Source organism: Pseudochaenichthys georgianus, chromosome 8 (assembly GCF_902827115.2).
Source record: "Pseudochaenichthys georgianus chromosome 8, fPseGeo1.2, whole genome shotgun sequence".
In the NCBI taxonomy this organism is placed as follows: Eukaryota; Metazoa; Chordata; class Actinopteri; order Perciformes; family Channichthyidae; genus Pseudochaenichthys; species Pseudochaenichthys georgianus.
In genome coordinates, this window is record NC_047510.2 from 20810844 (window position 1) to 20836930 (window position 26087).

Genomic DNA, 26087 nt, shown 5'->3' on the forward strand with positions numbered 1-26087 from the left:
ATATTTGTAGAAAGGCAGGAAATGGAATTAAATCGAGAAAAACGTTTCATTGCGGAGGACCCCCTGTTTTGTGTCCCCCCCCAGGGCCGCCCCTCCCTACAGGCCAATCACGCAGGCTGCATGGGGCCCCGCCTTGCGCAGGGGGCCCCGCCCAGAGGGCCTCAGCTGCTGTGCGCAGTTCTCGGCGCACCCGCTGACACGCGAGAGTGAGAGGTGACAAGGGGAGCACGTCTGTAACCCGACACCGTTGCAATGAATTGACATCTGACCAATCACGGCTTTGATATGGCCACTAGTGCAGGTGAAGAGATGTCGGCGAAAAGACAGTTTCAGTCCGGCGCAAGCAAGAGGGGAAAAAACAAAACATGAAGAAACTCGAGCATCACTCGAAGGTGGGTTATTGTATGAGTCAAATGTACAACTTGCGAATGTTGTATAAGTCAAATTGCCAATTGCCATATTAAAACATCAGCTGCAATTCACGACATGAAGAAGGCAGTCTCTGCATAGCATAGGCTAATGGAGATGCAGTTATTTCCAGCATTCTTTATTTAACATTCATTCAAAAATGTTATGCCTTTTATCTGCTAATGTACAGGAGTAAGAGTGATAAACTGTCTGCAGGGCCGGCCCTCGGCATAGGCAGTATAGGCGAATGCTAAGGGTGCATCAACCCATAGGGGGCGCCGAAAATTGTTTAATTTCATAACACAGTTTCCCGATTTTGGATCAACAAAGTACATCTTATTATCTTATACTAACAGAACTACGCCTATATTGCGTACAGCACCCATAACCTATGGCACACCCCCCCCCCCCAACTTCAAATTGCACTGCCCCAGCCCCAGTAAAAACCAGAGGTTTATGTGAAATTGTTATTTTTTTGAAATAATTTAGTGTGCAATTATAGGTTTTAATTTTGTATTTGTGTTCATTTAAAATAACTCAAACTCCCAAAAAACGTACACAGCTTCTGTGTGCTTTTATTAACATTGGAATTTACTGTGTAAGCGGCCGTGGGGGGGAGAGCTTTAGAGAGCTCTCTCCTGAAAGACTGAGAGGCTCTGATAACCTCAGCTCAGTGAGGTAAAGCACACCTTTATATGATCATTATAGTTATAAAAAAAATAAGAGAATAGGAGAAAAACAGGTATAAAATACTATATGACAGTACAAATAAGTTGTTATTAATAAACAAGAATACAGTTTGAAAGGGGAGTGATTTGTAAAATATCCATAAAGAAAAAGAAAATCTGCTTACAGTTCTGTTTCATATCGTGTTGAGAGATGTATCCATATATCTCCTAATGTCGCTCTCAAAATGCACCAGATTGATGCTTTCAACTTCAATATTAAAAAACAAAAGTCTTCCCAGGGGTGCATGCCCCCGGACCACCCTAGAGGAGGTGAGTCCCCCCCCCCCACTTAAATCATGTTCAAATGGATAGGAAACTAAATACAGTTGCACACATCTTGTGTCCATATCTTTCTGTTTTGGTGGTCATTTCAGACTTTCTCGAGTCATAGTGAGTGTCTGCATTTGGGGGGGGGGGGGGCAGTCCTGACTGTCTATCTAGTTGGCTTGCATAACAGTTAAAGTTTACAGCCTAAAAAGCATGGAGCATTTGTTCCCCTTTTATTCATTTTTATGTCAATTTGCACATTTCATGGTGATGCTCAACCTCTCCCCTTAACTCCTGCAGTCATCATCATGTCAACCACAACACAGAGAAATACTGATAGAAATGTGTGTGTAGTTGTTGATACATTGCTGACAGCGGCAACTACATTTGAATACAGATTTAAGAAATAGCAGTTTTTGAGCATGTCATAGGCATGTTTTGTCTTGACTATATTACAATAATAAAATAATATAGTATTTACATTATTAAATTGAATATGATTATTATTATTAGTAGAAGTAGTTTATTTGCATGAATTATATTTTAATCTTTCTGAGGCTAGTATTTGGCAGGAAATGCAAACGTATTCACCTGTAAACGCACACTGAACGACATACATGCACATTTACCATTTACCTCACTGTATAAAAAAGTGTGTTGATAATAATAATAAACAGGAATTATATTTGCAAAGTAGCCTACTTTGTTTCCAAAATAAAATGTTTCACTCCTGTCGGTTGGGGGCCTCATCTCACAATGTCGCTTGGGGCCCCAAGTTGGCCAGGGGCAGCCCTGCGTCCCCCACTTCTTAAACCAAAGTTACACCCTTGGTCACACTTTTCTCCTGTCTCTATCCATCCAGTCTGATCTATCCTAAGCGCTTTCCCACCCTTCTTCCTCCATCACTGTTGTGTTTGTGTGTGTGAGTGTTTTTGTTGGAAGGCACTTGGTGCAGCTCAGGCAGAGCAGATGGAGGAGCTTGTTTGCCCCTGCAGCACTGTCCTGAATTTGAATGCATGATCCGAGAGATGTGGGGCCCTTTTTGCTCTCTTTTTGTGTTGTATGTTTTACATTAGGATCATGGAGGGGAAGTGAAAAGTCGCTTAAGTGGTTTAATAATGGCAGTCTCTTGTTGCATATGGTGGCATTAGCCTCCACAGACTGAAATATTTGCAGTGTATTCAATACAGCTTGGTCATTAGCGCCACCGGGACATGTGTCTTAGTCAAAATAGCCAACATATAGTTTCTGAAAGACACAAAGCTCAGTCAGGGACTAGACATTCAAATGAAATACTTGTATATAACACAGTTACTGCGTGATGTACATATCTATTTGTCACCAATCTATTGTATACTCACTGCAGTTGAAACGGTATCTCACCCTCTCTTTTCCCCCCTCTTTGTCTCCCCCTTACTCTTTCTCAAGACGATTTGATTGCAGTGGGCAAGGTCTGGCACCTTGCCCGCCCTGCAGCACTGTCATTACTTGGTCTTGGTCAAAAGCAAGAAGCGGTGTGTTTGCATGTGTGCATGCATAGCAACCATACAAGTAAGTGATTTAAAAAAAAGCGACAGAGAGGGAAGATGTCTGCAGAGACTCTCACGGGGAGGGAGACTTCTGTTCTGCCAGTCTGTGTCAAAGCATGCAACATTCTCTGTGATGTGTTCGGGCTTCAGAGAGAGTCGAAACGACTGATGCTGAAGCTTTTTTTATTTTTTATGTCTGAGGCTAGATCAAGACTATTAATTGTGTAAAGCTATGGTAACACAATGTTGGATATAATGTAATAAACACAGAGAAATTGAATAGATTCACGTTATCGGCATTGATTCCCTATTCAGCTCATTGAGTGTGTGCACAATATCCAATAACGCTACAACCCGACATATTAGGATTTGTCTTTATTAAAATCATGCACGTATGCTAAAAGGTAATAAAGATGAGTTAGTGCTTTCTTTGTTTGACTTGATAAACGGTGTTAACTTAAAATCCAAACAAAAACACTATTCAACAACAATACTTCACATTTATTTTAAGCTCTAACAACTGACTTTTCAACAAACTTCTTTAAACTCTGCTTAACATGTTAACTTAATGTGTTGATATTGGCAGGGGTGCAATCTAACATAGGCATTACTGTTTTAAGGCTAAAACAATACCTCCTCTATTGTAAATCATCTCCACAGCTCTGCACAATGGCTCCAGGAGGGTGTGATCGGGGCGTTTAGGGCTTTTGCATACTTAAAAACACAAATTAGATGCATGTGCAAACCATATGAAGACATAGAAATATGCACTTGGAATGACATTTGAACCTTGAGTCACATGATACAGACACAAGTCAGTGTGTGTGTGTGTGTGTGTGTGTGTGTGTGTGTGTGTGTGTGTGTGTGTGTGTGTGTGTGTGTGTGTGTGTGTGTGTGTGTGTGTGTGTGTGTGTGTGTGTGTGTGTGTGTGTGTGTGTGTGTGTGTGTGTGTGTGTGTGTGTGTGTGTGTGTGTGTGTGTGTGTGTGTGTGTGTGTGTGTGTGTGTGTGTTTCTGTGGAGATGTGTGTGCCTGTTTGAGTGGAAAGACACAAACATACCTGAGCAAAACAAGTTAGTGTGAGTAATGCTGGCTGCTATTCTCCCTGCCATATTCTTCTGGTTTCTTGGTCTCAGCATATACTAGGAGGATGTGTCTGATGTGTGGCAGTGAATTAACACAGTGACACTTTTGACCCGAATGTGTTTCACCTATCGATGACATTTCAAAGCGGTCCTTTTGAACACAAGAACACACATGGTTCCTCTTTTCTGTTCTGTCATTTTATCATCATCATCATCATCATCATCATCATCATCATCATCATCATCATCATCATCATCATCATCATCATCATCATCATCATAAAATGGCTCAGGTGCTCAACTGTTTAAATTCACTGACAAGAATAGATGTTTGGTGACAAATTAAATACATAATGAAGCCCATCAACTATGCAGTTGCACACACACACACACACACACACACACACACACACACACACACACACACACACACACACACACACACACACACACACACACACACACACACACCATTATGAAAAAAAAAAACATCATCCCATAGAGAGCACATAGGAGACATAGCTGGTTCCACTTGACTGCTTAAATCCACTTCATTCTTATTTGAGTTCCTGCAGAGGCTTACTTATGTAACGAAAGTGCTTGGTTACACATGGAGAGATGAATAATCAAATAGTCAGCAGTGACCGAGTCAGTGGGAGGAGCTCCGAGAGCAAGTCAAAACATCCTTCTGCAGTGCTGTGTCCATGTTTATACAAGGGCACGTGTAAAATGTTCCTGTATGTGGAATGTGCATTAAGTGTGTGTGAGCGATAGAAAAGTGTGTGTTATGCATTTACACAAAGATACAATCCATAGCATTCGGACTAGCTGCCACTGCCACCTCCAGGCACCAGAAGAGACTTCTGAAAGACTCCCACACTGCTGCATTGTCAGCTTGTCGGTGTACCGGTGATACCTTTCAGGTCAGTCTGTCTTCTGTTTGCCCCGACAGTAAAGCGATGCATATTAGTTCTGTTCGCAGGATGCAGCCAGGTTTTCAAATACCCTTCATTCACACACACACACACACACACACACACACACACACACACACACACACACACACACACACACACACACACACACACACACACACACACACACACACACACACACACACACACACACACACACACACACACACACACACACACACACACACACACACACACACGCCAACACAGACACACATCTGCTCCCTTCGCTGATGGGAGAGCTCTCCGAGGTGCTGAAGCACCAGGTGCAAGTCGTGGTTGTCATCGGTGCATAATGCCACACATGTACACAACTTTCCCCCCCGGCCGCACACAAAACAAGATCCAGCGCTGTGTGAGGGCTGATGGTAAAGAGTTAAAAAACCCTGCCATGGTGTTTACATCCATCCTCAAATGGCTTTCATAATGACGTGCAGCTTGTCGACCTACCTAGCCTCTAGTTTACCTCTGTCTTGGTGTGTGTATGTGCATGAGTATGTGCATAGGAAGAGCACACTATGTTCTTACCCGGGCTCAGAGAGAGGAATTGCAGCTGAGCACTGCTACAGTTCAAACTCTAGATGTTGTGTTTGTAACTGTTTTTTATTTATAACTCTGTCCTTAGCAATGGCCTCCTCACACAGCCCCTTTATCCCCTAGGCAACACTGATTCTCAGAACAATTATTAGGGAGGAACAGGCTGCTTCGAGGTGCTCCTCTAATGAGAAATGTAAATCATTATGACAGGAGAGTGACGACATGTACACACCCACTCATGCCCCACCATGCTTCTAAAGAGAACTAATCCCAAAGCTATTCATTTAGCTACTGTCAGCCGAAGAAAAGATAAAGGAATGTTTCACTGCACATTCCTGAGGGACTATTTTTAAAACCTGAAATGTACTCCTGGAAGAATACACTAACACTATTAAATTAGAAGATGCCCCACAAGAGCCACAGTCAGCAAGCATGTTACCCATAATTCAGCTGGGAACCATTTAATATCCTGCTTCAAATTAAAAGGTTGCACTTTGTATCATATGTCAGTGCAGAACCAGGGGTAGCCAGCTCAGCACCCACTACACCTTCCACACGAGAAGTGCTTTTGTCATGGTTTTCCAAATATCAGAACACTAAACCCCTGTGTGTTTCTCTTTGCAGTGTATTATGAATCCGAGCAGAATATTATCTGGAACAGGTAAGTCCTTATTAATAAAGAAATCCTTCAAAGACGTGTTGTCATATCAATGTACCTACAGTCTTTGGAATGATTAACTTGTCGTTTATCTTGGGTTTTGCATTAAAAAAAACTATGACTGTAAAAGCAGTGGTTCTAGATCTGAAAGTGTGCTCTCATTACTTCATTATTTTTAACTGGATGTTGACAGTCAAAATGATTTCTTGCTATAATGTCCGCTTACAGGAATAAATGAAATCTGATTGTGAGCACATCAACTTCCAAAATGCACAGGGACTCTCTTACAAAGAAATGTTGACTTTAAATGGAAGCCCCTTTTAGTGTCACGTTCTGGTGGAAAACCGAGAAGAGATGCAAATAATATGAAGTGGGGAGTCCCAGGAAGGTATGTGGGTGGAATACTTGGACAAAGAGTGATCACTAATGCAGTTAGGGGAGGACTGATAGAGTCCAAAACTTGACTGGACTCACTGTCATTTGTATGCTCAGCACATTGCAGGGACTCTCTCAGTCCTGTTTACACGTGCACTGCAAACCGTTATTTATTCCGCTCTAATTCAAGCCCCTACACAGGACAGCCATGACTTCCTGCTCGGTGGTCCCGTAGCACTGCAGCAGCACCTGGGTCCTCTTCCCCATCATGCCAACATCCGGAGGATTCATAAACGCTGCATTCAAACGGGCGAAGAGAATGCCATCTCAAGCATGTCAGCATTATACCTTTGTCAGCATGTCACCTCTGTGATGTTGCAGCACACACACACACACACACACACACACACACACACACACACGCACGCACGCACGCACGCACGCACGCACGCACGCACGCACACACACACACACACACACACACACACACACATTTAGATGCAGGGTGTAGGACTATGCAGAATATGTGCAGGCTTAACTTTTAGCCCTCGTCACTAAGATGTCATTGAATGTAAAACAACTATACCTATGCTAATTTTGAATGTTTAAGGTCACTGTGGGAGCGGATGATGATGATGATGATGATGATGATGATGATGATGATGATGATGATGATGATGGTGACTAAGAAAATGCTGTGTGTGTACAATGATACAGACAGACACAGGGTGGCCCTACATGAAACACCAGATATCGCTCAGTTTGATTAAGAAGACACATCATGGAAAAACGCCATCGTTCATCAGATTGACCCTTACCTGTATCGAAGTGGGAGCTGAAGGCAAAACTGGGATTGAAAAACGCCGAAGACATGACAATCACATGTAGGACAAAGACCATCCTCCTCGTTCCGTAGCAGAAGACAGCAGAAGCCTAAACACAAAAAGGTCAAGGATAAATTCCCGACTCAGGTGCTTTTGAGAATCATGTAACCTAAGCGGTAATGCGCAGCATTTTTATTCCATCACACCTCACAGAGAGCCCAGCGAAAAATCCTGCTCCACCTTCAGCTCGAACAGATTTGGGGACAGATGTTGACAGTCATTTCCATTTCACAACATCTGTTAGTTTATTTTCTTGAGAATAAAATACCGTCTCGTTGTCTTCCAGTTGACTGAAATTCTGGACAGGCTTGATGTACAGACTCGGTCACCCGTTTTTCACTGTTAAATCTGGACTGCTCCAAACATTTGGTGATCTTCAATATGTGTTCCTTTCAGAATAAAGCTCGGTTTGCTCCTATGTCCGTATTACATGGTAGGCGAGCATCTGGTTCTTTAAAAAAAAACGGCCAGCTATGCGCATGGGTTTCAGCTTCGGTCCAGAAAGAATGAGCGACATCTTGCACCAGGGTCAAGCCACATAAAATTAGCAACTACTTCCGTTTGAACCTTTCAAAATAGAACGGACTTGCTCAGGACTACGAGACAAATTGAGTCGGGCTTTTAATTTGAAGAGCAAAAATCACGTAGGCCTACTGCCCAAGCTTTCTCTGTCACACTTGACGCAGCCAGCCTACAGGAATCCTGCCAGTGAGCGTGTGCGCGTGCATGTAGGGTCATTTTGAAGACAACATTTTCCTGAAATACTTGCGGTTTTAACTGATTTGGGGAACACAGGCGTGGACGTCACGTACCTATCCTGATATAGGCTACCACGTGTTCCATCCAAGACTGTTCCCCAGATACTATGGGCCGGTGAAAGGGTCGGCACTGTGCATGGGGGTCGGATTGTTTTGTCACTGTCAGATATCGCAGGCAGGCAGTATGAGTATCAACCATAGACTGTATCAAGCAGAGGTTTAAAGTGTTATTTCTGAGCACATCATCGAGACGGAGTGGTAAGTAAAGCCGTAGCTATCTGTGTGTGTGACTGTGTGTGTGTGTGTGTGTGTGTGTGTGTGTGTGTGTGTGTGTGTGTGTGTGTGTGTGTGTGTGTGTGTGTGTGTGTGTGTGTGTGTGTGTGTGTGTGTGTGTGTGTGTGTGTGTGTGTGTGTGTGTGTGTGTGTGTGTGTGTGTGTGTCTAACGCCACTAGTGGACAGGTAAAGAAACGCATACAGCACTGTCATCACCATGGTGGCATGTGTGCATCGCAAAATTGAGGTCGGGGCCCAACTGGTATGTCTGATTATGCATTGATTAGACCTAAAATATCTTAAAAGGAGGTCACAGTTAGCAATGCTTATGCTACATTGCATTTTAAATCTAAAATAATCCTCACCCCCACCTATATCTCGTTAGGGATAGAAACATATCTTTGTTTGGGTTTGAATAGACTATTTCAGGCCAAAAGGCCAATCTCTCCCACGTGCTGATTTATCACACCACACTCTTATTGGCCCTCTGCTGGTTGTTAGTAGTAAAGCAGAGATTGTTGAGATTGTAGCTAAGTGCCGACGAAAGTCTCTCAAAGTTCAAAGCCACAATCTAAATTTCCTAAATATTATAAACCTGCATTTAGGCAATGTCTTTAGTTCAAGTAATCGGTTGAAATGATTATATTGCATACAGCATATACATCATGTAGTACATTCTTTGTAATACTTTCTTACAGGCACACACAATTACAGTATTCATGAAGTGTGTTCTTTGCATGCCATTCTTTCAATAGATGAAAAATGTATTGTTTGCCTGTGTTTGGTTTCATCTTCAAGACCCAGTAAGTAAGGGGAGTTGATACAGTATGAGGTGTTATGCTCTTGAATGCACACTAGAGAGCAGCAATGGATTACTATTAGAGCTGCATAAAGAACACTGATTTTAAAAGTAACGACCCTATTTCGACGCAACTGAGTGCTTATTTTTCAACTACTCTCTCTCTCATGCAGGATGCACCTGCAGTCTTTCTGTCCTTATTTAGTTTCATGTAAATTAAGAGGTTAAGTTCCAGTTCTCGGTAAAACTGCCAATAACTGAATAAACTTGCCCTCAACTGTGTTTTGTTTTAGGGCCACATCCTAAATATTGTATTTGTTTCCTCTTTGAATTGCCAAAAGTCTTTACAAGTTTTTAATTATATAAACATTATTATTGCCAACTCCTACTAAGGCTATAAAATAAAACGTTGACTGCGATGAATCACACCATTATGAACTGTAATAAGAAACTATTTTTCATAAAACGGCTGCAGGAAGTCTTTTCAGACCTTGACATGACATTTGTTGGGATTGTCAAGGAAATAATAACTTTACATAATCATTATAAACAAAGCTCCTCCTCCTGTCAGCCACTCTCAGTTTCAGTGTTCAAGTATTAAATGGCTCCTCCAGCTCCTCCTCTCCTCATCCTCCAAACCCTCTCCTCTGTCAGCAGTGAGCTCACTTTCTTAGTTCCAAGACCCTCCTCACACACTGACACCATGCTGGGGACCCTCTGCACTCTCATCACGGCTCTAACATGTAAGCAGGCTGACTGACTGCAGCTCTGACCTCATGTTGGATTCATCAGTCTGTGTGTTTCTCTTGACTCCATGTCCTCTTGTTGTTTCCAGGTGTGAGTGGTGTGACGGTGGTGACACAGAAGCCTGTAGTGACGGTGAGGAAAGGAGAGACAGCCTCCATGGACTGTAACCTGGGGACTGTTACTAACAGTGCTGCTCGCTGGTATAGACAGATTCCTGGAGGAGTCCCTCAGTTTGTACTGAGGTTTTATCACGGCAATAGCGCTCCAACCTATGGCTCTGGCTTCTCCTCTCCAAAGTTCACATCTACTCATCAGTCTACATCAGATTATCGTTTGATCATCAGCAATGTGGAGGAGGGAGACTCAGCAGTCTATCACTGTCACACATGGGATGACTCTGCTAAAGAGCACGTATCACAGTGATTTACACCGTGACAAAAACCTCCTCACAAGAACTTCTGCTTTTTCAGTCTCTGACACATCTGATAACAGAGCCATCAAACAACTCAGTGTCTCACACCATGTGCAATAACCTGTTTACAAATATTAAAGGATTTTACCAGATTCATTTTAACAATAATTTATAAATGTATCCATACGTTTAATAAATGCTTTAATAATGAAAATACGAATAAATAAATATGCCATCCAGCATCATCCATAATACCTGAAAATTATTCAGGCTTTTAAAGCCACTTTATCTTGCCAGGTAATATCTTATAATAATAGAAAATGTACATAATCTGGGTTTAATGCAGAAGATACAGTAACAGTGACGGGACTTTAACGAGTCCTGTTTCCTGAGGCCCTGAAGAAACCTGACACACAATATTGAAAAAGTAACATCCTTACATGCACATCAGGAACTCTAGATGCAGACAATCAATAAACTAAATATATTTTCAATCAGTTTGTATAATTAGGTAACATTTTTGTTTGTAGGGATTAACATTGAAACATTTGAAGATACAATCTTTTTCCATTTTGTTACGTTCACAAATAAACCTTAAAGCGAAGAAAAATATGAACTTATACATTGATGGTATCGTTGATAAGATTATTAGACAATGAATTAAAATGTAGTTTAAATCAGAAACTCCATCTGGTGGAAGTTCATAATACTCATGCAGAGGACATCAACAGATGGCCAAACACTTTCTCCTTAAAACATAACAAATAAATAAAAAGATTGCTCCTGTAATTATAAAAAAGTTTCACATCAAAAACATAATGTGGTTTGTCTGTGAATGAAAGCAGTCCTCAAGTCCAGCAGAGTTTTGGAATAGAATCAGCCTGATGAAGTGAAGGAGATGTTGACAGTGAAAGTTGCTCTCAGCAGGGTGTTTCAGTTCCACTCCCCTCATCAGTGAGAGTCAGGAGGTTTTTGTACAGCCATGTATACAAACTGAATCACTGTGGTATTCGGACAAGGCACCAAGCTGATTGTGACAAGTAAGTACTTTCTAACTCATCGTGAAACAGGATACATTTAAAGTTTCTGTATTTAGAATCATATACCTATTTATGCGTTGATAAGTGTTTAAAATATTAAACATGAATCAAAAGCAGATTCATTTTTGATCTTCTTCATGCCAAGCTGTGTGTTTGAAGCTAACAATCTGACATTCTCACAATGTTTAAAATATGTTCAACAAATATTTAAAACATATATTGATGGTTGAGGGAATTTTAACATCTTAAAACTGTATTTCATTTGAAGACTTTTTTTTAAATTGTGATATCAATACTAAAAGTGTGTGTTTATAATGTTTAATTACTATTAGTCTTAAATTTAGGAATACATTTAAATATCCCCAAATATTTCTGTGGCTATCTGGGATTAGAATTGTCTCTCTCTTTGGTGGTTATATATATAATAAAATCAGAGTTACTGCTGATACACCATCACATCTAACACTGACTTCAATTAGTATATTACACATTTTAAAACAGGATAAGACATATAAAGTGACTTTATGAGTTGATTAAAATAATCGTGAACAAAGGAAAAAAACGTATTGGTTTGTGTTTGATAGATTTGTTTTTGAAAGGAACAGTGCTCATATGAGTTAATAACTTCTATGTTTCTCTTTTGCCAATTTATCATGCTTTACTTTTTCAGATTGATTGTTATAATATAAACTCATATATTAAATGATTCTGTTTCTGTCATGCTTTGAATAAATGATTTGATTAGTATTTGATGGAAGCTCTGCATGTGTTTTCAGGCTCCAGCCTCCCTCCTCCTGTCCTCACAGTCTTCCCTCCGTCCAGTGCTGAGCTCCAGGCCAACAAAGCCTCTCTGCTGTGTCTGTCCAGTCAGTCTGTGCCTTTTGCAGATGTGAGCTGGTTGTCTGCTGGGAGTCCAGTGAGCAGTGGGATCTCGACCAGCACCGCTGCTCAGCAACCCGACAAGACTTTTAAAATCAGCAGCTATCTGTCCGTCCAGACGTCAGACTGGAACATGGATAAGGTTTACACATGTAAAGTGACTCAGGGCTCCCAGACTTCAGAGCAAAACATCAAGAAGTCCGAGTGTCCCGCTGAGCAATAGGAGAGGAGCACAATGACCATTTAGTGTCTGCTGCTTTATTGTGTGTGCTGCTTGGTCATCACCAGCTTTACATGTGAGAGAACATGTGTCTGCAGGCTTGGAATATAAATGTTGACAGTAACAGGGAAGTGTTGTATCAGCTTTGCAAATGGCACATATCTTTTTTGCAAGATTTATTAAAAATACAAATAAAAAAATATCTGAGAACAAAAAAAGTCTTTGTATTTATTCATACTTTTCCATTAAATCTTGAAACTTTGAGAGAAAGACCTGTCCTTCCAAACTCTTACTAATCAAAATATGTTTAGTAGAATTCAGAAAGCCCAATTGTTATTAGAAGTTTATTTTTTAATGAAAGCAGAAGACAGAGATTAACATTACGTCGCTGTTTTTAATCTGCTTGCACCGGTTAAGATCTTAGAAGAAATCTGAAAAAAACTGAGTTTTCATCCTCCGTCAGTCAAGCATCACCTCTCTGCTCCTCCCTCTCTTCCGTCCCAGGATGCACCTGTAGGCCTCGTCTCCTTATTTATAGCTCCATATAAATGAAGAGGTCAAGAGTCAGCTCCGTGTAAAGTAGTGAAACTTCTCTAACTGAAATACATTGATAGTTTCATTGTTAACATTTGGTCATTCACAGTTTACTTCTAAATGTGCAGTCAGTGTAGTTTTGGATTGGGTCCCCTGGGCCAGCGAGTGTGTGCCCGTCTACATGCAGTTCTCTCATTTAGATCAAAATGTGTCTTTACTTTAGTCCGGATTCAAACATGACATATCTTCAGGATATAACAAGTTGATCATATCCACTCTTCAACCTAGCATTCAGTTTAAAGTGGAGGTTTTTTTAAACTCAAATGCAGAAGCAGATCTTTTTTCTGTATCTAACCTCCCGCCTTTTTCTTTTCTTTAATGTTTCAACTGATAACTTACTAAGGCAAGTTGAGTCCGTGTGAGAAAATGTTCAAGTTGTGAAGAAAATGAATACATGATGTAAGTTGAACCTTCTCAAACTAGAAAAGCTGAGTTAAAATCCAAAAGCTCTTTGAATGAATGAGACAATCTAACTTGATATAACTAGAGTGTAGAATTACAACAGACACTGAGGCTCTATCTGATGGAGTATTTTTTTTAATTAAATTAACTTATTGAAAAGGTAATTTTCATAAATGTTGTAAGTATTAAACAGTAGAAATCCATGAAGGATATAAAAGAATACTCTGCACACGTATATAATTCACATAGAAGGTCAAATGTCTGTGTTTCCAGTCACTGACAGTTTACTGTTATTTTAGAGAAAGCTGTTACTTGAACTCTTCATTTACATAAAGCTATTAGAAAGAAGAGGAGGGCTGCAGGTGCATCCTGGGAAGGAAGGAACGGAGGAGTAGAGAGGTGATGCTTGACTGACAGAGGATGAAAACTCACTTTCAGTTGCTGATTGTATCTGATTTGAATATCATAAAAATATATATTAGTTATGTTTTTCTCTATGTTATCCTTTAACACACTTAAAATCATATTCTTAAATAAGTTTATACCATATGAAATAATTTTAAGCACATTTTCTTGACAAAGATTTAACTAAAAGTGAGATATAAAGATACCATCTGTGTATTCTTGACTGCCATGATCACTAACAAAAAATACAGAAGCAATAGAATGTTTTTATGAAATGCGTTTTAATTGAATATGTTGAAAAACATTTAAATCATTTGCAAAGCTGATAAAACACCTCCACGTAACTGTCACAACTTTAACACAAACCTGCAGACACATGTTCTCTCACATGTAAAGCTGGTGATGACCAAACAGCACACACAATAAAGCAGCAGACACTAAATGGTCATTGTGCTCCTCTACTATTGCTCAGCAGGACACTCGGACTTCTTGATGTCTTGCTCTGAAGTCTGGGAGCCCTGAGTCACTTTACATGTGTAAACCTTATCCATGTTCCAGTCTGACGTCTGGACGGACAGATAGCTGCTGATTTTAAAAGTCTTGTCGGGTTGCTGAGCAGCGGTGCTGGTCGAGATCCCACTGCTCACTGGACTCCCAGCAGACAACCAGCTCACATCTGCAAAAGGCACAGACTGACTGGACAGACACAGCAGAGAGGCTTTGTTGGCCTGGAGCTCAGCACTGGACGGAGGGAAGACTGTGAGGACAGGAGGAGGGAGGCTGGAGCCTGAAAACACATGCAGAGCTTCCATCAAATACTAATCACATCATTTATACAAAGCATGACAGAAACAGAACCATTTAGTATATGAGTTTATATTATAACAATCCATCTGAAAAAGTAAAGCATTGGGAAAAGAGAAACATAGAAGTCTTGACCTAACATGAGCACTGTTCCTTTTAAAAGAAATCTATCAAACACAACCCAATACATATTTTTCATTCATTCAGAATCCTTTTAATCAATTAATAAAGTCCTTTTAAATATCGTATCCTGTATTTACATTTGTAAAATACTGATTTAATTCATTGTGAAATATGATGGTGTATCCATAGTAACTCTGCTTTGTTTGGATGTATCGAACCACCAAAGAGAAAAATACCAATCCCATATAGCTACAATATTATTCAGGAATATTTAAAATGATCCTTAAACTTAAGACTAATTACACACATGCAGTAATGACTTTAATGCACATCTAATGAGCTTTCATTTTAAATATAGTTCATAAATGTTAAAACTGTTCAAATCTGGTAAAATTCCCTCAACCATCAAATTGTTTTAAAATGTTTGTAGAAAACATGTAAAACATTGTGAGCATTCCATTAGCTTCAATCACACAGCTAGGCATGAAGGTCTAAAAACCAGTCTGTTATTTAATGAAAAACATGCTTAATGTTTAAAACAGTGAGCAACATTAACGATGATTATTGCTCTTCATACATAAGAGAAACATCAAATATATCCTGTTTCACGATGAGTTAGAAAGTACTTACTTGTCACAATCAGTTCGGTGCCTTGTCCGAATACCACAGTGATTCAGTTTGTATACATGGCTGTACAAAAACCTCCTGACTCTCACTGATGAGGGGAGTGGAACTGAAACATCCTGCTGAGAGCAACTTTCACTGTCAACATCTCCTTCACTTCATCAGGCTGATTCTATTCCAAAACTCTGCTGGATTGAGGACTGCATTTTGAGTCTTCTTAGATATACGTCCACATATCAACATCAGACAGAGAATAACCAGCCTGTCCTCCTACAAAAAATGACCAAATAGGTCGATTGTTTTCCGACCCATAGCCACGTTTTAAAGTGTAGCACCTCTAGTGGTCGTGTAAATAACAACATGCTCCCGTCTATTCATTTATAGCAGCATTTTATTACGACCATTACGACCTATTGTCATGTTTTAAATTGAGCAACTCCTGGTGGATCGTAATCCCGTGAACTTTAACCTTGGGCATCAATAAAAGTGCGACGAGTGGAAGAAGAAGAAGAAGAAGAAGAAGAAGAAGAAGAAGAAGAAGAAGAAGAAGAAGAAGAAGAGCCGCGTCACAGCTGTACAAGTGGTAAATCTGATTTCTGTATTTCATTTGATTTGTTTACGCTTTTAATTAATCCTGTCGTTTTTCTACAAATCATGTTTAACCACGATATTTCAGTTTTACGTTTTAGGGCTGGCCCGTGGCATAGGCAGTAGGCTATATGTGAATGCTTGTTGTTAGCAATAACATGGCTGTAAAGGTTAGCACTTAGCTTAGGTATAGATGCGCTAACGGATATGTATTGCAATATAAGAAGGTTCTTCAACAACAAGTTGGAGGGAGAGTTTTCTCCTTCGCACAAAAGGAGCTAAAATCTTGCCTAAAAACTAGTGCTGTCAAAATTATCGCATTAAAGGCGGTAATTAATTTTTTGAATTAATTGCGTTAAAATATTTAACGCATTTAACGCATGTGCAGAATGGCCTGCCCCATACGTGCCACCAGTGGCAGCGCCAGGGTATGGCTGGGGTAGGCTACACCCATACCAAGAAATGGCTTAGCCCCACCATGAAAAATGATGTTAAAGTAAGCAAACTAAAGTCTGCCAACTCGCGCGGAGTAAATTGCACAGACAGCAGTTAGTAAGATTGATTTCAGCAGCTACGGTTTTGAAAACGTTTGTCACGTAGTGATCGTCTTCTCAATAGAACATCTTTGATAACGGCATGGTGTTGTTGCAGGAAGTCCCGACGGAGAATACTTTTGCTGTAGTACAGGGGTGCACATAACTGGTACGCAGGTTATGTAATCTGAAATGCGTACTGTCACTTGTGTCACAAAGCGCATTTGCGTACCGACGTACTTGTGAAGCTTTTCCAGAAGGCGGTTAGATCACCGGACGACAGAGTCGGTCTCCGTGTGCACAGACAGGGCTGCTGTTAACGTTGGTCTGTACAACGGAATTGTGCCAAAACTACGCCAACCGGCTGCGTAGGGAGACTCCCCCCCCCCCATTTCACTGGAGAACTGCGCTAAAACAGCTGATCACAACGTTCACACAATAGCCACGTTCACACTGCGGTACTTTTCCCACAAAGGTTCATGCGAACTTAGTTCATGATCGCGTTCACACCAAAAAGAGCCGGTACTGAAGGATAAAGATAAGGCAAAAGTAACAATATAAGATATAGTAAATCCTGTAAAGGAAACGCTAAAAACATTGAGCTGTCTGAGTGAAAAAGTAATGTGTTAAAGTTTACTGCTGAGGTGCCTCAGCAGTTGGCCGGCTACATCCTGTTATCTTCAAGAACAAGAACACCATGTTACGAGTATGTGTGGCCCTGACCTTCAAAAGGCGCAACTGTCTTGTGAGCGCTTCAAAAGGCGCAACTGTCTTGTGAGAGAAAACCAGATAAAGCAGGTAATAATGGACACATCGAAATTAGGAAAAGGGAGTAGGGCCCTGGCCCTGACCTTAGCTAAAACTGTGTTGCTGGGCAGAAAAGGCAGATTACAGCACAGAGAGCACCAAAGGTGGGGGCTTCACAGCAAATACTATAAAGAACAAGATATATTCAGGATTCGGGGCTCTCTTCAACTGGAATCTCACGCTGACTTGCCTGTCACGGTGAGAACTCAAGAAGGAGTCCAAAGCGCTTTGTGGTATAGTATCAAATTGAATGTACTTTGCTGAACTGTGATTAAAGTACCAAATTTATACCAAATCAAATCGGAGTACGAAGTCCAATTAGTTTTACAAGCATAATCTGTTTTCTAGATACTGCCTCTACTTCCCAGGAACGGCTCACCGGAACTGAGGGATGGTCAGACCCTGCTCTGGCCATAACCAAACGATCTGCGCGGAGTGCGGACCTGGTCCTATAGGCTCCAACAGCTTGGTGACCCCGTGACGTGATGGTCAGGGCAGGCGACGATCGGACACCGGTGACCTTCTGGGAGTAAGCAGAGGGACTACTTTTCTCAATCAAAAATACAACCAATCCCGGGTAGGACCATAACGAGGTGAGCAGCTGCCTGTTAAAACTAAATGTTGTGATTGATGAAAGCTAAATTTTAGGGTTGTGTTAGAGATTGACGAAAGAAAAAGCAAAAAACATCAGTAGATTTGAACATTTCAGCAGATGCATAACATATTTGTGGGATAAGAAGCGGGTGGAACCCGACATTTATAAAGGCTCGCCGTAGCCTACTCATACAAGGGGGGTGTCAGCCTGACCGCCGTGTCAGCAGCCAAGGACAAAGCGTAAACCTAGATAGGAGACTCTAGTTGCACTCAGGGGGTGTCAGCCTGACCGCCGTGTCAGCAGCCAAGGACAAAGCGTAAACCTAGATAGGAGACTCTAGTTGCACGGAAGATACGTCAGCCTAATAAAGATTAGCAGTAAAAAGCATAAGCCTAGTAAGGACATTAGCAGCTGAAAACATAGTTAAAGTATAAAAGAAAAATCCGGATTTCCAAAAAAAAACAAAAAAAAAATTAAATAAATAAATGGAAAGTGAATTTGAAAGACAGAAAAAGGAGGAAATTGTAATCCCAGAAACCCGGCTGACGGTATGGATGACATGGGTAGACGAAGGGAAGAAAGGAATGAAAGAAAAGGATCATAAAAAATGGGAAGGTAGGGTAGCCAGAGTGTACCGAGACATGACAGACAGCGGACTGCTGAAAGCCTTCCGGGAGAAAGAGGTGGATAGTCTAGGTCGTCTATTAGGGGGAAAAAGTCCAACAGAAATGTTTAAAAAGGGACAAGACAATGTGGAGGAGAGACTGACCAGACATAAAACCATAAAAGTAGGATGGACAGGACGGAAAAAACACCAAGACAAAAGGGAAGACCTAGAAGAACTAGCCCGTACATGTTATGGCTTGTCAGCTGCCGCACGCACGGTAGCCATGGCTGGAGCACGATCAGCCGCCGTTCAGGCACCACTCGTAGCGCAGCCAGCTCCGAAAGAAGCAGAAGCAGAAAAAATAGACACAGCGGTCACACCTCCCCCGGTCCCCACACCCCTAATATACCCGGCCCTCCCAGACCCCGCACAACCCCCACTATATAGCATGGGGCCAGGGAACCCTTTTCTGCAAGCTCCTCAAGTGGCGGTAAAAACACCAGGACCCCCAGGAGGGACCGGTGACATGTTTGACATATCAGGACAGTGCCACTCACTCCTGCTGCCCCCAGTGCGCCACCGCCACAGCACGCTGATTTTGGTTCAGGCCGAAGCTCACCCACTGAGCCTAGCCTCCGGGGGCCCCTGTCAAATAGCAGACGGTGGGAGGACCTCGGAGCGTGCGCCACACCCCTCCGGGATTATTCTGAGGCCAACAGGCGCGCTGAGATAGCACAGGAACACAGAAGACACGTCACAGGCATGAGATCGACAACAGAAGCCCAGGATAGTGAACCAGGGGCTAGAACAATCCGTGAGAGTCAAGGTAGAGACAGAGAGGGGGCCACTGGGAGGGAAGGCCCTTTGAGCTGGGAAACAGAACAAGAAAAGGAGTATGAGGAGAGGGAAGGCAGGGACGTCATAGAGCAACATGAAAGAAAGGAGAATTTGTTGACAGAATTTGGGAAACTGTTAATTCAAAATAAAAAGAAAGAACAAGCAGCAAGGGAAAGACGGGGTGTTCGAGAGACCCCTAAGTCAGAATCTGAGTCAGAGAAGGAGGAAGAAGAAGAAGAACAGGGAGAAAGACCAAGGCCAAAACTGAAAAAACGTAAATTCGTAGAAATCATTCTGACAGGACAAATGAAGTCCAAGGTCTCCCCTCCCCAAACCAGGGGGAAAACCCTACGTGATGCAATAATAGTCCCAGAGGAGGCGGAAGATGGTGGGGAAGGGGGGCAATACCCCCTCCTTCAGCCCTCTGCCCAAATGCCACTGATACCAACACAAGGGGGAGGACACATATACAGGCCATTCAGCCTCACTGACGTAGGCACCATGGCTGCCCAGATGCCACCTCTCTCTGAGGGGGGCGCCCCGTGGATGAGGGCCTGGACAAACATAGGCTCAGGCCAGCAGCTGGCCCTTGGGGACTTCCGGAGGATATTAGCCAGCCAGACTAGTCCTTTTGACCTAGCAGAAGTCGAGACAAGAGCAGGAACTTCCACCTTCATAGACAGAACAGAATTGTCCTCTGTCCTCCTGTCGGCCTTAGGCGATGTGGTAAGAGTCAAATGGCCCACAGTTCATAAAACTGTTGCGTTCGCCATGAAACCAGACGAGACCTGTGCAGCATTTTTAGCTCGAGCAGAAGGAGAATACCGAGACACCACTGGGGTGCATCATGGGTTCGATCCCACACACAGGTCCCTTTACAAAGCGGCGGTGTGGGCAGCTCTCCCCAAAAGCGTCAAAGACGCCATGGACGACAATCCAGAGACCCCCCACCAAACAATGATACAATGGAATAGAGCCATAATGCATTTCCACAAGAAAACAGCAGACAAGGTGGTGTCCCAGGCCAGTAAAATGGAGGAGCTAAGGTTCAAACTATTGCAGTCACAGTTAGCGGTCTCCACCAGACTAGAAACCGAGGGAAAGGACAGCAAACGCAGTGAGAAAAAACAAATGCCACTTCAGGAACCACAGATAATGGCCCCTCTCCAACCACTCCCCATGCCCCAAGCCCCTCCACAAAATCAGAGCTATCCCATAGGGACAGGATACGCCCAGGCATATCCACCCCCACCAGCCCCGTACGGAGGTAACCCGGGGGGATACGTTCCAGGAACTCCGGGGGTACAGGGAGGGTGTCACTACTGTGGTATAGCGGGACATTTCATTGCAGCATGTAGGTCACGAGCAAGAGACCAAGAACAGGGCACCCTGCATGCACCAGCACACCCACGTCCTCAGCAAGGGGGCTATAGGGGAAGAGGAGCACCTTCAAGAGGGGTTCACCCAAGCAGAGGAGGGCCAACTAGAGGGGGATATGGAGCATCACAGGGCGGTCCAGGGGGCTACTACCCGGGCACACAGCGTCCAGAAGCACATTCACAAAGTCAAGGGTACCCTCCGAACCAACCCCCGCTCCAACAGTTCCCAGTGTTCGGAGAACCGGGTTATAACTGGTATCCAGAAGAAGGACAATACCAAACATAGGGAGTCCTAGGACGCTCCACAATGAGGGGACTGTCGGAACCCCTCATTAATGTCGCAGTAAGCGGAGACAACTTACCTTTTCTAGTTGACTCGGGAGCACGGTATTCGACGGTAAAAGATCCTAAGTACCGCGCCCATGCCTCTCCGGAATCTGTGGCAGTGGTGGGGTTTTCAGGACAAACAGAATACCTTCCGCTCACCCATCCCCTTCCCTCTGTACTAGCAGGACAAAGGTTTTCACACCCCTACTTACTCTCGCCACAATGCCCAGCAAATTTGTTAGGAAGAGACATACTTATAAAGACCAACGCCTCCATTTTGTGTTCACCAGATGGACTCAGGGTTAGTTTCCCGGACGGAACTTCCTTTAACTGCTCGGCACCCATAGGAGCATCCTCACAAATGTTGTTGGCCAGGCCCACACGCCCAGACCCTTTCCAACAGACTATCATATATTGGGGACTTCTAGAAAGACCTTTAGTAAATTCTGAACTAAAGCAGTCACTATACACCACATTTTCTATGTGGAAACCCTGGTTACAAGCCATGGCACCATATGGACCCACACGTGACCCACCACACATCACTTTTTCATACTCACGCAGTCCATTTGACGAGAGCTTCGCATACGAGTGGGACCACAAAAATATGACAGCAATGATAGTGCAGACACAGGGAGAATCTTCCTCTCCTCTTTAGGAGTGGCGGCCGAAGTCTTCCTCACAGATGAACAAATGTATTGGTATAAGATAGGACCCGAATCTGTGCCACACATCACCCTGTTGTTAGGTCCCAAAGCAGAGGCTCGTTCCCTGGGACCCTTTGTAAAAAGGGCTCAACAAGCAAGGGATTGGCAACCCACCCAAATCCCTAATGTACAGTTCTCTCCCTCCCTTCAGGCACACTCAATTGCCCATTCATCAGAGGAAAGTATTCTATATGACGAGACCCCAGTAGTTCGAGACCACCACAGGGACAAACAAGACCATGACGAGACAGAGGCTATGTACGCGCGTGTACCTCCAGCCCTGTGGTCTCAAGACCCCTATGACGTAGGACACTGTACCAACACCGCCCCAGTCACATTTGAATACACCCCAGATCCACCAGTGTACCGACCTCAATACCCAATGTCCCCAGCAGCCAAAGAAGGAATTGACCAAACTGTCCTAGGGCTCAAAAGATCAGGTGTTTTAGAGCCATCAACGGACAGACAGTGGAACACCCCCATTCTTCCGGTAAAAAAGGCTGGGGGAAAGTCTTTCCGAATGGCCCACGACTTACGCTCGATTAATTCACGAGTAACAACCCCTTGCATCCCAGTTCCAAACCCACACGTGGCTGTGGCCCAAATTGGGCCCGGCCACAGGTGGTTTACCGTCATAGACTTGGCCAATGCTTTCTTTTGCATCCCATTGGCCCAGAGACTAAGACACATATTCTCATTTGTACATAACGGCGAGCGACTTCAGTACACAAGGTTGCCACAAGGTTTTAACCTCTCACCGGGGATTTTCAATAAAGTCCTGAGGGAACAACTCACTGACCTAGACCTCCCCCCAGACACCATCTTGATCCAGTACGTAGATGACTTATTGTTGGCAAGCCCAGACGCAGTGTCCTGCATGAAAGCCACCGAAACTGTCCTAAACAGACTGGCTGAGAAAGGATTTAAAGTGTCTAAAAACAAAGTACAATGTACAAGACGAGAAGTAGCGTTTTTGGGACGGCTACTGACAGAAGACGGCACAGGCATGTCAACCACACACCAGGATTCGATCCTATCACATCCCAAACCATCCACAGTCAAAGACATGCTGTCTTTCCTTGGTCTCTGCGGATATTCCAGCATGTATCTCCCAGAATACAAATCCCGCACCGCCCCATTGCGAGCCCTGGTAAATGACCTGGGGGCCCGAAACCTGACAGCACGTTTAAAATGGGATGAATTCTCAGAAAAAGCGTTTATTTCACTCAAACAGGACATGTCAACGGTCTGCGCCCTGTCATCAGCAGACTACCAATACCCATTCTTTTTAGATATTTCTGAAAAGCAAAACACGGTGAATGGGGTTTTGTTTCAGAAAAAGGGGGGTGCAGGGGGAAGAACAATAGTCATGTAGTCACATAGTCATGCGGTACCCATTGACAGTACTTACCAGCCATAGCATTGTGTCTTTTGTAAACTCAGCAGCATTCACAATGACATCAACACGACAGACAAGACTAGAAAAAGTCTTAACTCAAGAACACATCACATACACACATGATGGCATCAACATGGCAGACTACCTGCTTGGGGAGGGTGAACCACACATGTGTGAAGAAAAGATAGTCCAAGATATAAAAATAAGACCAGATATGCAAGACTCTCCGGTCCCCGGGGCAGAAGACTTATTCACTGACGGCTGCTGCTACAGACACCCACACGAAGGCCTGAAAGGGGCCTACGTGGTAGTAAGACATGACACGAACACAGGACTGTACGAGACGGTAGAAAGTGAGCGTGTAACAGGAAAGGTGTCAGCCCAACTGGCTGAACTAAAAGGTGTAACCGCCGCCTTATCCAAAAGCACAGGAAAAATTGTAAATATATACACCGACTCAGCCTATGTATACAACGTAGTACACTATGACCTGAAACGATGGCTGAGAGCAGGATTTATCACAAGTACGGGGGTACCAGTCAAACATTACCAAGAAGTAAAAGAACTAGAGGCAGCAATTATGAAACCAAGAAAGGTGGCCGTAATCAAATGCAAAGGGCATTCAAAGACCCCAGGACATCTGACAAATGGGAACAATGCAGCTGACCGAGCTGCCAAGCAAATGGCAGGATACGAGGTAGCATATGCCCAGATGATACAGACTCCCCAACCAGAGGGCATATTAGAGGCCAGAACAGACGACGCCCTAAAGAGGGAGCAGGACAAAGCCTCGCCCCAAGAAAGAACAGCATGGCACCACAAAGGGGCTAGAAAGGGGGCGGGAGACATTTGGTACTCACCAGACGGCAGACCAGTTATACCTCCTGGGTGGGTGAGAGCCATGATGAAAGAAGCACACACTCCAGGACATGTGGGAAGAACACAAATGATGAGATCACTGACACACTGGTGGCATCCCTACCTACCAGATCTAATAGCCAACCATTTGGAAGAGTGTAGCATCTGTGGGTGTTATAACATAAGGGCCACAATCAAACCACACCAAGGCAAGTTCCCAGCTGCCACAATGGCGGGAGAAGAGGTAGTAATAGACTACACAGACATGTTAAACAGACACAGAGGGAAAAGGTATCTGCTAGTGGTGGTCGATGCCTACACAGGATGGCCAGAAGCCATAGCATGTGCTAAAGAAGACGCAGACACGGTTGTAAAATTCCTGGTTCAAACATACATCCCAAGACATGGGTTCCCAAAGAAAATCAGAAGTGACAATGGAAGCCATTTCAAAAACCATGATCTAGCTACAGTGGAAGCTTCCCTAGGTCTAAGACACAAGTTCGGGGCAGTGTATCATCCTCAATCACAGGGCAAGGTAGAAAGAATGAACCAGAACATTAAGCAAAAGTTGGCAAAAGTCTGCGCAGAGACAGGCTTAAACTGGGTCGATGGGTTGCCCTAGCACTGATGGTGATCCGCAGTTCAATCTGCCGGACCACTGGGTTCACCCCTTATGAAATGACCCACGGTCATCAGTTTCCGGGACCCAGTGCTGGAGCTACTGTCTCCCCAGAACTCTATGAGCGGGTGGGGCACAAAGGCTATTATGAACAACTAAAACACCTTGTTGCAGAATTCGCAGACGAATCCACGGAAGCCAGAGCCAGAGGACATACAGAGGAGGCTGAGGGCAGCCGGGAAGCAGAGTACGTCAGACTAAAAGTCGTCAAGCCAAAGTGGTGCTCGCCCCGTTTCACTGGACCCCACAAAGTAACCCGGAGGACCAACCACGCGGTGCAACTCGAAGGTAAAGGAACCACCTGGTACCACTGGTCGCATTGTGTGGCCGCCGCAACCCCGACCAGATCGCTAGAAGACACCGTCCAAGACTTGGGGGATCTTCATCTTCATTCGGGAAGCAGCACACCAGCCCAGGAGACTTCAGCCGGCGAGGAGGCACCACAAGGGACCGCACCCCCTGAGTAGGCGGCGCACCACACGCATCACATACACACACCCACACGTCCATACACTTACACTGAAAAACAGGACTAAAAAACATTAAGGATAATGGGTAAGGCCCAAAGGGGGAGTTCAAGCTCCCGACTCTACTGGCTCGCACTGGTCCTAACAGGGGTAATCATGATCGGAGTACTGATTATCCTTCTCGGGAAAGACAAAGAGAAGCCAGCGAGAATCAGTGGAAGAATTCCACCAATCCCTCTGACAATGCCACCAACACCGTTGTAAAACGCACAAAAAGATCCACAGGACGCCCAGCTACGGTATATACCGCCAACTTTACTGAATGTAGACAAAGTGGTTCCCTACAAGCAGTCTCCCTTACCTTATGCATACCCGAGAACTCCAGCACCACAACGGTAATCCCATTCACTAGTCTAACTAACAACCGCGGGCAAAATGGAGGAGGATGGGGAGATAGGCATCAATGGTATGTGACCATAGGAGATACATGGGACGACCTAGTAGGTGACACGGGAATGAATTGGCGAAGGTGGTCCAAGGGCGCGGCTATAGCCATAGCAAAAACTATCTCTTTAAAAATGTCACCTACCGGATTCACTTTCAAAATCAACATAACGGCCGCTACATCCACAGGATCAGTACGAGACCCCAACACACCCTGTGCTCGATTTTACTTTTGGGCCTATTCGAACCAACAAGACCCTAAATTCCCAGTCTTTGTATGTATCTCCAGTAGAATACCTAGACCTAGCTCAGACGCGGTCACAAGGGAGAAAGGCG

At 43.6% G+C, this 26087-nt stretch overlaps 2 protein-coding genes and 1 long non-coding RNA gene across 4 annotated transcripts in view; 1 reads left to right on the forward strand and 2 right to left on the reverse strand.

The window, feature by feature from the left end:
* The window catches only part of aatka (apoptosis-associated tyrosine kinase a), a 35102-nt gene extending 27151 nt beyond the window's left edge, over positions 1-7951 (reverse strand). The window contains exons 1-2 of one of the 2 annotated variants that reach the window (XM_034088290.2): positions 7590-7951; positions 7378-7492 (exon numbers count right to left, since the gene is read on the reverse strand). In XM_034088290.2, coding sequence (XP_033944181.1) covers positions 7378-7459 — 82 coding nt within the window. In that variant the 5' untranslated portion in view covers positions 7460-7492; positions 7590-7951. Of the gene's footprint in view, positions 1-7377 lie in introns of both variants that reach the window. The other variant, XM_034088291.2, reaches the window with a different exon arrangement.
* Positions 7952-9859: 1908 nt separating this feature from the next.
* LOC117451779 (immunoglobulin lambda-1 light chain-like) lies at positions 9860-12784 on the forward strand. The gene is made up of 4 exons (XM_034090165.1): positions 9860-10017; positions 10110-10432; positions 11440-11473; positions 12250-12784. Exons 1-4 carry the CDS (start codon positions 9876-9878, stop codon positions 12573-12575), a joined length of 825 nt encoding a protein of 274 aa, XP_033946056.1. The 5' UTR covers positions 9860-9875; the 3' UTR covers positions 12576-12784.
* Positions 12785-14235: 1451 nt separating this feature from the next.
* Positions 14236-15766, reverse strand: LOC117451300 (uncharacterized). The gene is made up of 2 exons (XR_004552639.2): positions 15531-15766; positions 14236-14760 (listed from the first exon to the last, which is right to left on the reverse strand). It is a non-coding gene; the product is annotated as an uncharacterized lncRNA (long non-coding RNA).
* Between the last annotated feature and the right edge of the window lie 10321 nt (positions 15767-26087).